This window comes from Myzus persicae, unplaced genomic scaffold (genome assembly GCF_001856785.1).
Source record: "Myzus persicae strain clone G006 unplaced genomic scaffold, MPER_G0061.0, whole genome shotgun sequence".
Lineage (NCBI taxonomy): Eukaryota > Metazoa > Arthropoda > Insecta > Hemiptera > Aphididae > Myzus > Myzus persicae.
Window position 1 is genome coordinate 162,123 of NW_019104411.1, and position 14,680 is coordinate 176,802.

A 14,680-nucleotide genomic window follows, 5' to 3' on the forward strand; every position below is an offset into this window, starting at 1 on the left:
AAAATAAAAATAAATAAATATAAATAATAATACAATAAAATAAATAAATAAAGTAACAAAAGATATAAAAAATTTAAATGAATTAACAATAAAAATAATACTTTTTATTTATTTATTTAAATAAAATAACAATAAAAAGAACAATAAGTTGGTAGAAGATTTAAATATTAACAATTAAACCGTATGTTATGTTTAAATATATCATTCCCTTCTCGCTAATGGTCATTAAAATTTAAATATTATATTGAGATTATTATTGATTTAATTTGAGGTGATGACAAACGGTGTACACTGTCTAGATGTGAATAAAAAAAAAAAAAAAACAAAAAACAAAAACAATAGTAATAATATAAAATATAGTGGACAAAATAGTAATTTAAAAGCAATTTATTCTTTCACATTAAACCTAGTTAGGCCTATATAATATTATGTTTATTCAATATTTAATTATAATTATTTAAATTGGTAATTACTAATTACCTACTCCTCTAGACTAGGATATATAATATAATATTTACAAGTTTTAATAACATATGATGCAGGAATTTTAAAATTAAAATGTATTTACAAATTTTGTTGGCCACAATATTGTAATAGATATATATATTTTTTGATTGTCGACATTAAAAAAAAAAATTATAAGTTAGTTGGCATAAGAAATTTAAGTCATATTTTAACAATGATAAGGCTTATTTTGAAGTAAAATATTTCATTCTATTCATATTATATATCATTAATGAGGTGCAAATAAAGTGAAATATTAAGTCCTAAGAGTTGACAGTGATCAAAATATTGATGAAAATTATATGATTTTTTTGTTTTAACACATCGAAATTATCAGTCTTGTTATAAATACAATTGGATGACTTCAATAGAGAGCCATAAAGCGGATACTTAATATCAAAACACTATGATGTATTCCCAATTTGTAATGGTACATGTTAGTAAAGAAACCTCAATTGGATTAATATACATTATTTACCGACTAGACGTGATGTTGATTCAGTCAAAATGCATTTGAAGATACTGATAAATAAATTGAAATACATAGTTAAAAGAACTTACATATTTAATTGCAAATTGAAAAAGAATGTTATTCATAAAAAATTGAGTATCATTTATCTACTTTAGAAATTTAGTTTGAATTGGTTAAGTGAAGTTAAGACTAAACGGACAATATTTACAACTGAAAAGTTCTGCAAGGTTGTCAATTTACAACATATAATATGATTTCCATTCAATTCAAGCTACAAAATATACCAATGTTCGATAATCATATTTAACACATAACTTCTTCTCTCTCTCAATATCAAAGAATCGTCTTTATTTCTTCTTCATTATTCAATAATTAATAAAAAAAATGATGAAATCTATATAATAATATAACTAATGAATTACCATAGTTTTTGTTATTTTTCTAAAAAACTAAATTTTAAAACATTTTAGAATTTTTAGAGTATTTTTGAAAAAGTAACAAGATATATCATTTATTGCATGAACGACAATAACTTAAAATAAAAAATTCAAACAGTAAAATATAATATTATCTTACACATACTTAAGATATTGCATGCAAATTTTTGTTTTGTTTGTTTTAAATGTAGAAAATGTAATTTTAAATTGATACCTGGAAATAGTCATTAACAAATTGTAACGGATTCACAATACTTGACTCAATTGATTTACTGGCACGAATAAAGAAAAATTAAAAAATATGTATGTACAATAGAAAATACAATACATGATTGTAAATTTAAATTATAGATTTTATGGCACCAAATATCAGAAATACTTTAATATGTCATGAACTTCTTTTTTTTAAGTATGGTCTTCATTATGCACAAAAATGTATGTATTAGAAAAAATTGTACTAAAAAATTATAAAATGTATAAAAATAGTATTTTATTACATTGATCTATACTATCCATTCTCAATACAACAATAAGAAATAATGAAACACCACAGTCTTATAAAGTAGCATTACACTAACCTTAGCAAATAAAATCCGGGCAAATAGTCGACAAAAACTGGGAACTGAGGAAGGTTAGGGATGAAGCAGAACATTTAAATAATTCAAAGAGAAGCATTGAGATTCATCAGAGATTTGTTTAACCTAATACCTTATTATGTAACTAATTTCCGTTGGTGTTAGTGGTAGATGTTAGAGGATCAGCTTCTTCTTGAATAAACATTTTTCCTGGTTTTTTCAATTTTTTTAACAGATCATGTGTGGATTTATGCGTTGAGCGTAATGACAATGCCCACTCTTTTAAACCAATTTCATCCTATAATTGAAAATTGAAATTAACAATAACATGTATACAAACTTTGTGGGCACATTCGATACATGACACAAATGTTATCATTATAAAATAGTAATTCTTAATAAAATTAACTAAGACTTACGCTATTGGTGAGAACTAGTTTGCCATCTTTTCCATCTTTCATACGTAATACAATGCATTGCTCATTTTTAACAATTACTAACTCAGGACTGACTTCTAATACTTGGTCTAATGTGATAACTTCAGTTTTTACTGAACCTGAATCTGAATGCAACTCCAGCCGATTAGGGTACAGTTTAGCATACCTTGTTTGCCATGCAGATGCGAATGGTCCACCTAATTTTTTAATATATCCGTGAAGAATGCAGTCGGATTCTAAAGAAATCAAATGAATATTGTATGAATCAGATTTTGTTACATATCTGTTTTATCTTTTTACAAACATACCTTCTTCATTGTGTTCATTGAATTTTTTTTGCCTAGACTTTCTTTTTTGATCAGCTTTATCAGCCTCAGAATTTACTGTTTCAAATACTGTTTCAGCAACTTCATTTTGCCATCTTTCAGATATGGTTATAGAAAAGTTCTTATATAGTTCTTGATCAGCATCAGTTAACTATCATTAATAAATATCAAAAATCAGTTATAACCCATACATACAACTCCTCACTTATAAGAATAAGAAAAATGAAATTTACTTTGATGCCTTTTGTATCTTCTTCATCAAATGAACCAATATCAAATGCATCGGCAGCATTAACTTCCCCTCTAGGAGGTATGAGAGGCGGTGTATATTTTTGCATGTATACTTGTTGCCAGTCAAGTCCCGCAAAAAATGGATGTTCTTTTAATTCATCTGACCTGAAAAAAAAATAAAATGAAATGAATAAAAAAACTTTACTGACAGTTATAAAGGTTGACAATTATTTTACCCCCTTCCTCGACACCCAATTCTTTCATTTATATCACGTTGTAAAAGTCCTTCTAAAAGATCTTTTAAACTTTTTGAAAAAGAATCTGGAAGTTCTACATTCTGCAACATAAACTGTTTTTGTTAATTTGAATTAACAAAATTAACAAATACATATATTTTATTATATTATAAATAATAGTTTACAACTTAATTATTTTAATGTATAATAGATGCGTTAAAGTGGCATGCTTGAAATTAATTAAATTTATGAATAAGTTCTATATTATTAACTTATGGTATTGCTACTATAAAACTGCTGGAACAAAGAAAATTGTAACTCAATTTTACACCTTTTTTTTCAATTAGTCACTATTCTTTTTTCTGAATTTCCAACAAAGACGACAGTAACTGCATCTTATTGTATAGAACCACATAGGTTGATTTATGCTATAATCGGTTTTATTGAAAATCCAGAAAAACAGTAACAACAGATTGAAAAAACAAGTAATAAAATTGAATTATGACATTCTTTGATGCAGCAGTCGAACTATAAGTAAAAAATATAGAAGCTTATTTAAAAAAAAATTAAAAAGCTTAATAATTGAAAAACATACCATTGTTAGAGTCATTCGATCAATCTCGTGTTTGTCCTTAGTCTTATGTTGTCTAAATGGACTGTGACCCTTAAGTAGTTTGTATAACATACAACCAAAAGAAAACCAATCTGCACTTGAATCATAAGCTGTTCCTTTTGATAACACTTCTGGTGCCATGTAACCATGAGTTCCCCTAATCACAAAACATATTACAATTTTCATATTCAACCCATTCTATTTTATTTAACTTACACGCTAGCATGTGGTTTCTTTTTAGAAAAGTCACATGCTAAACCTAAATCTGATATTCGTACATGTCCATACTCATCTAATAGTATGTTGGCTGGTTTTAAGTCCCTGTAGACAATAAATCTTCGGTGCATATGCTCTAAGCCTGATTACAAGAAAAAATATATTAATAAATATGTATAGAATATTTAGTAGGTATCTTAATATATGAAATCCTATTTGCTCGGTAAATTTTTTTAAATATAATTTTAAGTATTTATATATAAACCCACACAACCTGACTGAGAAAATGGGTGTTTTATGACATATTTTTAAGAAATTCATATTATATTTACCTAAAATTACTTCAGCAGCATAGAACTTCATATCGAGTTCATTAAATACACCATGCTGTGCTAAATGGTAATGTAAATCACCACCATGCATTAAGTCTAATATGAAACAAAGCTTATCAGGGGTATGAAATGCATATGTCATACAGACAATAAAAGGACAGTCCACCTATAAACCAAGTTAAATAAAAAATTATTAAAGCAATTGCAAATTGAAATATAATATTCGTTGTATTAGATCGATATAGTTATATTTACCCCTGTACTGACTAGAGACAACATAATACGTTCATTTAAGGCAAGTGTTTCACCTTGTTTCATTTTTATTCGTTTTTTGTCAAGACATTTCATTGCATACATCTTGCCGGTATCAGCTTTCCGACAACCATAAACTTCACCAAAACCACCTCTACCAATTATACGGTGGACGCTAAAATCGTTCATGGTCAACTAAAGTAAAAAAAAAAAATAGTAAAAATAGTTTAATACTTTAAATAATATAAAGGTAATACATATATACTATATTAAATTACTTACCGAAATATTAAGTTCTAAATTTTTCCATTGACAAAATCTAGTATATTTATCACTAATAAAAAATGTTTGCAATTAAAATAGGTATAACTATAATGTTGAAATAGATGTACAATGTATATAAAAATGTTCATACCTTTCTAGAAATTTTTTAAAAGGTTCTTCCCGAAGATGATTGAATATTACTTTAATATAAGGCTAAAAATGAAAAATATATTATTAAGTAAAAAACTTTTTTCCAGTTTTAGTCCAGACAGTATTCCTTACTTCAAATAAATTAACAGGCACTTCATTTTTCATCAAATACTTTTGAACATGAGCGACTGCATCTTTGGGATAATTCTAAAGGATAATTAAAATCAATGTAAAACCATTTCATGAAATTATGATTATGAACCATTACATTTAAACAGAGAAACCACTTTGAGTTATAAATGTATTAGTTAATAATTTATAAAACTGTTGTGATGATATAATTTAGATTTTGATTAAAATAAGTAAATCTAGGCTGGAATACATTTATTGAGCACTGAGAAGGAGGACAATGTGATAGGCATTTAAATGATTCAAAAGGATGATCAAGGAAATAATTAGTACAACAAAATAACAAGGTGTTCAATTAAGAGCAATGGAGAGAAAAGTTGAGACAGAAATATAAAAGTATAAAGATTGTGTTATTATAGTTATAAAATGTTAAAATTGTTTAAACAGTTATAAATTAACATACAATTTTTACTTACATGAGTATGTGACAAAAGTTCTTTCATAATATAATTATCATAAATGTCTCTAGCTAATTTTCTTCTCTCATCAACTGATTCTAATTTTTCATACCTTTTGATCTGAAAAAAAAATTAATTGAAAATTGAACTCATAGAATATCAAACAAGTGTTTATATAATGAATTATGAAAACAAAAAACAATGCTGAAACAAAATTGTTTTATTTATAATCACAGATGTATTGCTTTATATATCTATTTATTATAAATTCTCAAAATCAAATGAATAACATAAGAGTTAAAAGGTCACCAAGCTTTTTGGTAATATACTGCAAAATAATTACTATCAAATAAGACACTTCCGCAATAAATAGATCTCTATCTCATAAAAAGCTATTTATACAATTAATAAATAATATAGTTGAGTATAAATATATCTTATGTACTATTGATTTATTGATAAAATTCAAAATTGTATTTTGAATACAATGTATAAACATGTATATAACTAGATAATTAACATATGATTGACATAATTTAATATATTATAATACAAATACATTTAATCTATTTTAAAGTTATTACCTATTACTATAAAAAATGTACACAATAACAAGATAATATTATTTATTAATTTCTAAATAAGTTCAACAAATACATAACTTTCACAGTACCTATGCATTAACTATCTAATTTATAATTCCATTTCTTTATTAATTACACTAAAAACATTATTGACTACCAAAACATGTATGATGTATTTTAAATTAGTATTTAGTAAGACCACAGATAGGTATAACGAACAATGTACGTATATAAAAAAATCTCAACAGGGATGTAAGAGTCAAGTTGTTGAGAATTTATATGGATAGCTCGCTATAGGCGTGTTTACAGTGTACAGAGGTCACTTATTAAAGTTACAAGGAAAGATGATGACGGGGGCTGTTTTGTAATGGTTCCACTTGACCATAAAGCTCACCCTATTTTCATGATGAAAAAACTTCAGTCCTCAGGCCTTCTTCCATTTTGCTTTATGCTGTCATATGCCATCTCAAATAATAGTTGCTTGGCTTTTAATAGTGGCAAAGCTTTGTATCCAGCGAATGAAAGTATATAGGGACTAAAAAACAATTTACTCTGGCATATGTATCTGGGTTTTTAAAGTAGTTTTTTTTTTTTAAATTATTATTATTAATTCAGCTTAAGAATTATTTATACATTACTAAAATGCATATTACTCAATTGTAACTTTTATTTAATTTATAAAAAAGATAATTTAATTTATTAACAATGAATTGACAAGGATCAATACTACTAGAATATCGATAAACGGGGTATCTTACAAAATAAAAACAGCAAAGATTTAAGACTTTGTTAAACAATTCTAAAAATTATTTAAAATGTAGATATTACATTTTTAATATAACTAAAGTTTCATTTCTTACCTCATCATAAAAGTTAATTTCAGGTATTTGCTCATCTTCGGGTAGATGTTCACAGAAATCTTTGAATAACAAGTACCCTAAACATATAAAGCAATAATATACATACACATAATAAATAAATGTTTAAAAATATGCATAGAAATGTAATCTGAATTTGTCCTTATTATTTTTAAAACACTGTTTTAGATAAATATAAACTTTAAGCAGAATAGAATAGATAAAGTATGAGAGCAGGTATGTTGGAGGACAAACACTGTGAAACACACTGTTATTATAAATTACCTAAGACTTGATTGAAGATTTTATCAAAATTAACTTCTTCTTTTTTTTCCAGGTATTTGTGCATTACACTTCGAACACTAAAACAAGAAAAAATAATTTACTATACAAAATATACAAATTTAAATATTGTTATTTACACAACTAAAACCTAGTAACTATTTGCTCTCATTTGTAATAGAATTAAAAATATTTTTATATTTAATAGAAATTATGTTTTAAAGATGGAAAGATAATTTCAACAAATGATTAAGAGAATGTAATACTTTTTTTTATTATTACAGCAAGTTTGTGTTCAATAGAACCAATTTGGGAAAGTTATCTTAATATTGAAGGGAGTTGACCTATTATTAAACTTAAAGGTGAGAATATTACCCATGCATCTTTGAGTTGCAATAATTTACATACTCAGTCATAACTCCCTTAAAAATAGAAATATTGTAAAAACCTATGAGCAAAAAACAGATAATTATCTAACTTGAAGTTTGACAATAGGACAATTTACTCTTGGATTAAAGCTAACTACACAAAATTGGTTATGCTGTATACACGTTCCTTATGTTGAATACTTTTATGACAGAGACAACATGTATGATGCCCAATAAGGACCCAAAATTATTTAGACTAAAATATAGAGTACCTTATACCTGTTACTTGAACTTTTTTATTATTAGCATATCTAGTAAGTAAATAAAAATTTAATTTAAGGGAATTAGAAGCGGTGATTTTCTATCATTCTAATACAAGTGGAACATAGGAATTTAGACGTGTTTTTTTTGCCAAATATACCATTTGATCTAATGAAGTGATTAGAATTCTAAAAACAGATTTAAATTTGTCGTCATGTCTACTTGAGATCAACTGTCCAAAATTTTTTGGAAACGTTAAAATTAAAAATTAAAAATCTAGGAAAGTCGATCACAAGCAGACTTGACCACATATTTAAATTTGTTTATAGAATTTGTATCGCTTCGCTAAACCAATCGGTAAGTCTGAATGAAACCATATCTAAATTCTTATGATCAACGTGTATTAGACAAAGACAGAAAATCACCATTTCCAATCCTTTTAACTCAATTTAAAATCTAAAACTACAAAAAATATTCAATATTAAGTATAGGTACCTAGTATTTTTTTTTAAACTTAATTCCTCATTTTAATAATAATTATAAAATGTAAGAATCATCTGCATTTCATAACTTTGCTATTGAAATGAAATCGGCTATGTTCTAAATTTCTATAGGACACTTTTAAGCATTACACAAATATACTCTGCTCTGTGCAAAATAATTATGTTAATGAATAATGTCCATATTTTAATTTATTTGTTACTTAAAAAATAAAAAACCATGAAAGCAAAACATTTAAAATGTTATTAAATTACTTGAATTAGCTTTAAAATGCTTTAGAAAATAGATAATTAATTGGACAGCGAAAATGTAGTTTTGATTTTTGATTTATATATTGTATATATTTCTAATATATGTGAGATGTGACTGCCAGTCTGAAAAATTAGAATTCTAGTAATGAAATTAATAAATTTGTCTTTCCAAAAGTTTTAAAAAATAGAAAAAATGTTATTTTAAATGCATAGCTTTGAGTTGAAACTTTAAACTATAGTAATTTTATTATTTTTTTTAAACACTCATCATAATTGTTTTATCATTTCAAAATTCAAAAACTTGTTTAACAACATAAATGGTGAATTATTGAAAAAAATTAAAGCACTTTATAAGAATAAACGCTTATAACAATTACAAAACCTTTTTAACATGCTATATTTACTACAACATATTATATTAGTATAATTTGAAAATATTAATTATTGATAAATACCCATTATTAAAACGCAAATATCTTTTACCAATAATGTAGGAATAAATATTCATAAATTATTAAGAATTATTATTCATAATCTGTGTATGTTGGTTAACAGAGTAATAATTATTTGGTTAATTAACGACAATTATGTTTAATAACAAAAACAATATTGCTTAGAAACGTCATATATCCATGTAAATAGTAAAAAAAAAAAAAAACATTAACTAAATTCAATAAGAAAAATAAAAACTCAACTACATTCAATTAAAAAATATACCTTTCATTTACATAGAGCAAATGATTTAGAGTTAAATGAAGTTAGAAATTATTTCATATGTAAGAGACAATTGCATTTCATAACTTTACTATTGAAATGAAATCGGCTAAGCTCTAAAATACTTTAGGACACAATTTTAACATTTGTATCAACTCTATAAAAACAAATGTACAACAATAAATAAATTATGTCCATTTAAGATAATATCTTTATGGTAGTAACTTTAATTTAAGATGACATAAACAGAACAATCTGTTATGAAATAAACTTTACAATTACAAATAATTTTATACCAGAATTTTTACTCAAATTTTAATTAATTTTTTTACTTGGCTGAATAATATTTGGTAATCCATGTACCACTTTCACTTTATAATAGTTTAAGCCTACAAGCTTAAGATAATTGGAGTTAATAAAACATGTATAGTTGAAATTTTTTAATGTTACTAGGTAATCAGCAAAAGAACGCTCTGCGAGCCGATCAAAATTGGTTCTTCTGTGCACCCTCACACATCCTACCCTCGATACTACCATAGAGGAATTGGTTTCGATAGCAGGATGATGAGGTGGATGAACAGAATAAGCAGGTTTTCTTGCTGAACAGAGAATACATACTAATTTAGTAAATGTATATAAAAGGTATTATTAAAGATAGCAGATAAAATCAAATTTTGTTTTTTGACCTACAAACAATTATTTACCTACCTATTCAAATATATTAAGAACTCATTAAAAACAGTTTCTTTAGTTATTTTTGCTATATTCTGACAGTTGTCACTTCAATTATAGGTAGATTTCATTTCAGAATACTCTTAACTAATTTTTACATTTGAGTATGAAGTAGTACTGAGTTCTACCTACTGTTAACTACGTTATTAAACAGTGATCTCTCAGGATGTTTCGCATTTATTGACTACAATTCTAAACAACGGATACGCCAAGTACATCTTTACTAAAGGTATGAAGCTATGAGGAGACTTAATATTTTCAGTAAGTACCTATTCAACAGCAACAACAGCCTAGCACTTCTAGGTCCAAACAGAGATTAATGTGTTTGTGGGACGATTTAAACTGCTCGTCGGGTCAGTAAATTTTAGCCCATCAACAACCCCATTGGTATTCTATGTAACACAATTTCTAAGGGTAGGTATAAAAAAAATCAGGAGAGGGCAATACTGGGACGAATGCGTACAGGTCAGTAGCAATCAACATTCAACAGTAGGCGCACAGGCAGGGCATATTACCTGGGATCTGGCAAGACGATTTTCTTGCTGGCTCTGGCCGCCGGCGTGCACTTGCTCTTCTCCATGGCCATCAGGTAGCTGACGTCGGCCAGCACGGCTTCCAAGTCGGCCATCGTGCTCAGAGGGTAGTTCACACGCGATTCGAACACGGACAAAACGGGAGTCCGTGCGAACGAACTCGACAGGTGACTGGCGATTTGATGGAAGAGTATCGCAATAATGCGATACCGTGGTAATAGCCGAACGACGTGTCGGACAACCACCACAATCGGCGGCGGCGGCGGCGGCGGCGGCGACGACGACGACGACGACAACGACGACCGAATTAACGACAAACACCACACCAACAACCTAGGCCACGACGGTCGGCAGCCTAGACTCGGTGGAAACCATTATCACTTGGCAGTTTTCACGGCAGTCGCGTTCGCAGCAATCGCGACGGCCGCGATCCCGTAAGACACGTAACAACCGTGGTCACCGTGGTGGCCGTCGTCATCGCAGCCACGGCAGGGGCCGCGGCGTTCGTCGGACATGACGACCACGGCTTATTGGACGACGACGATCCTGCGACGTCGTGATGTACAGTGTCACCCCGTTTGGGTTCCCGTCGGGTCGGATGAAATAATCGCAAAACAAAAATCCGTCCGACAGATGAGTCCGGGCGAATGTGTGTGGTGGTGGTGGTGGTGGTGGTTTTTGACTACTAACCGGCCAGCGGTGGTGGTGGTGGTGGTGGTAGTGGTCGGTCCGTGAAGTATTATTTATACATTATTGCAATTATTATTTATTATTATCGTTTATTGTGTGTTATGGTGTCGGACGGGTATCAGTCACCTGGGCGACGACAACGGTCGTTTAACCGACGGCGGCACGTAAGTGTACGTAACGCGAAACTAGGTCGCCCGCGCGCACATCACATTATTATTATCGTCGCGATATAATTATTGTCGTACGACAGGCCGACCACACAAAAGCACACCGACGGTCGACACACACACAAACTTACCTACACACCAACACACAAACTACTCACACCAACGCGCGCGCGCGCGCGCCCGCACACACACACGGGCCGCGAAACGTTAGCGGGGTACGCGGTGAGAGAGGGGTGGAGTAGGTGGACAGCCGTTCGTAGCCGTACTACAGTACGCGAATGCGAATGCGGAACGGCAAAAATCTCCGTCGAGTCCGTTGCACACTTGCACCGCCGCCGAAGCTCGTGAGCTCGTGGCCGCCTGCCGGTGGTGGCGTGGTGCGCTCCGGCCGATGCCCGCGAGTATCACTCACGTCTCGCTGCAGTCGCCGTGGCCCCCCTCACGCTCCTAGCGATATCACGTCCACCGCGCGTAACCAACGCGTGCGTGCTCGCTGATGTCGCGTGACGGCGAGTGCGTGCGACCGACGGCCAGGTCGTATCTGTCCGCACTCGCGGTTTTCGGTCGCGAGGTGCCGCCAGTAGTGTTATTGTTGTTGTTATTGTTGTTGTGCTGGCAATCCTGTGACTGTGGACGGGACGGCTCGACTCGTTTAGTCGTTTCAATAGGCACCCGCTCTCGTGTTCCCTGCTCTAGGGGAACGGAACGGACACTGATAACATGGGGGCGAGAACGTCCGTGGTGCGTCCCTCATTTCGAACGAGAACTCCGCGAGTGTGTGAGTGAGCACGCCAGTGCGTCCCGGTGACCGGCTGCTAATGTCGGGGCGCGGCGCGACGGGTTTCGAACTTTGCGCGCGCGTACTTAGCATAGACCTAAATATATAAATATATTAATGTCTACACCTTTTTTTTTATTCTAACCACTACATGGGGGTTGAACTGTTTGCACACGATTTGACTCGCACGCACCATCGTTTATTGACAACAAAAAATACAGCGATCATGCGATCATCGTTTAGAATGCCGGGAAAAAAGTACCCGTTTATACCATATAAAAAAAAACATAATTCTATATCTGTTAATTGTTATTTTTATTTGTCACAGGTTAAAAAATTAGATGTAAACGTACATCAGATGTCATCATTATATTACATTATAATATTATAGTCACAGGATCACAGCATAGCATAAAAATGGCTGAAATCCTTATCTGTATACGATATTTAGTCTCTAAACATAGTTTTTATATAGTGTAGGTACGCATATGAGTACTTTGGCATAAATTATAAAAACAACCCATTATTGTTATGTAACTATCGTCTATCAATAATATTTGATGAGCATTCATAACAGATATTTTGAAATCCAAGTGTACCTAAGTACTTTAACAATTATCTATAGTTTTTTTTCCGTTTTTTTTTTACCATCGTTTCATTTGGAATATTGAATACTGCTTGGGCTAGTGTGCATTTGTAGTCTCCGGGGTCCTGCAAGCAATCAACTTTTATAGATAGACCGCATTTTCTCGATCGTTACAAATCAACATTTTTTGTAAGACGCTTTTGAAAACTACTGGGGATTGTCTCAAATGCACAAACTGTAGATTCACTTTCCCACCAGAAAAATTACTGAAGCTTAAAATCGAACAATTATTATTTCAATTACTTATCACGTACACAGTCACGAAAAAAGAAAAATACACATCATTGTAAAATCAATCGCTCCGCTCAGAATCTAAAATGTGTGTACCTCCTTTCCTTTACTATGACCTGGTGGTCGGTGGTCAAATAAATTGGGCAGCCTAAAATTTGTCAACTATTATAAAACTGAAATGGCACCCTAACCCTACTGTAGTGCTGTCGATAGCAATAGTTTTCAACTTTTTTCACACAAACTGCAAGCTGCAGCCTGCAGTGCTCTTCATAAAATTATCTTGGCACGCGCCTTATGGCTTAAATCCATAAACTCAGTTTTCTTCAACGGTAATTATTTTTTAACGCCAAATTAGATGGACAAAATTGCACTTTATTATACATTACTATTAATTAAGTTATATGAACTTATTTAACTTATTGTGCTGTATTTTTGTTAAGTAAAATTATTATAAAAAAAACTTTCAAAGGCTCGTGCCTCACCTAGAGAATGTTTAAGGCACACCGGTTCAAAACCACTTGTCTATAGCCTATTATATAGGTAACATGTTATAAGTATAACAAAATATAGTAATGTTGACTAAAATTCGACTCCACTTATGACGGACTGACGAAATATTCGAAGCAACGCAAAATATTTTATACAAGTATTAAGTATACCTATATTTATAATAAGGGCACAGTTAATCTACATTTTATTTTTATCTACGTATACGAATTGTTAATACATACAACACGCAATAAACCTAAACATAATAGGTACCTATTTTGGCATTATTAATAATGAAAAAATTGATTTGATACCTATCATTAAATGTAAATAATAATACTTTTATTTTTAATTTATAGGCAGTATACCTAATGCAGTAGTATTGTTCTGTGGTAATACCCAATACAGACTTTTTTCAAGTTGGTCATATAGTAAATTATATTATATTTATTGTTTTATAATGTCGAACGTTTGCTAAGATAAGCACGATACCTATTATACAATATTATATTCATTAATAATTCAAGGTTACTTGAACCTTTGGTTACTATTTACCCTAATCATAGGACATAACTATTTATTTCTACTTTAAGTTTTCGGATAGTTATAACTTATAACTTATAAGCCATTAGGGCATGATAATATTCCTTGAAAATAATATGCAATACAAATATTTATAATATAACCCTTTTGTATAATTAATTATCTTATATATACTTGTATATATAATTCAATTACAATATATTTTATAAACAATTGCAATGGCGCAATATCTATTCCTAACTAGGAAAAATTTTAAAACTCGTTTGAAACCGAGTAGTATATAATAATAATATATGTGTATTTTGTTTATTGTTGTTGCACTTCAATTTGCAGCTCAGTGCTTAGAGTAATAAAAAAGCTAAACACTACACTACAGAGTACAGACTATACACAGTTGGTATATCTAAGGCCACGGAGACAG

At 30.3% G+C, this 14,680-nt stretch overlaps 1 protein-coding gene across 2 annotated transcripts; it reads right to left on the reverse strand.

The window, feature by feature from the left end:
* Window positions 1-271: 271 nt before the first annotated feature.
* LOC111041963 (G protein-coupled receptor kinase 1) lies at window positions 272-11,979 on the reverse strand. Of its 2 annotated transcripts, XM_022326428.1 has the most exons (17): window positions 10,698-11,979; window positions 7,359-7,435; window positions 7,077-7,153; window positions 5,651-5,752; window positions 5,178-5,252; window positions 5,047-5,108; window positions 4,914-4,965; window positions 4,635-4,826; window positions 4,380-4,545; window positions 4,048-4,189; window positions 3,814-3,988; window positions 3,219-3,331; window positions 2,985-3,147; window positions 2,734-2,902; window positions 2,408-2,661; window positions 2,122-2,286; window positions 272-295 (listed from the first exon to the last, which is right to left on the reverse strand). In XM_022326428.1, exons 1-16 carry the CDS (start codon window positions 10,808-10,810, stop codon window positions 2,134-2,136), a joined length of 2,085 nt encoding a protein of 694 aa, XP_022182120.1. In that variant the 5' UTR covers window positions 10,811-11,979; the 3' UTR covers window positions 272-295; window positions 2,122-2,133. The 2 variants fall into 2 exon arrangements, with proteins under 2 accessions (XP_022182120.1, XP_022182121.1); XM_022326429.1 differs by lacking the exon at window positions 272-295 and having other exon boundaries at window positions 966-2,286; window positions 3,219-3,319; window positions 10,698-11,978.
* Window positions 11,980-14,680: the final 2,701 nt, after the last annotated feature.

Coding starts and splice junctions, on each gene's coding strand:
- LOC111041963 (XM_022326428.1), bottom strand. CDS start 10,810: ATGGCCGACTTGGAAGCCGTGCTGGCCGACGTCAGCTACCTGATGGCC. Junction 7,436..10,697: donor ATCGTCTTGCCAGATCCCAG/GTAATATGCCCT, acceptor TTCTTGTTTTAG/TGTTCGAAGTGTAATGCACA. Junction 2,903..2,984: donor AAGATACAAAAGGCATCAAA/GTAAATTTCATT, acceptor TATTAATGATAG/TTAACTGATGCTGATCAAGA.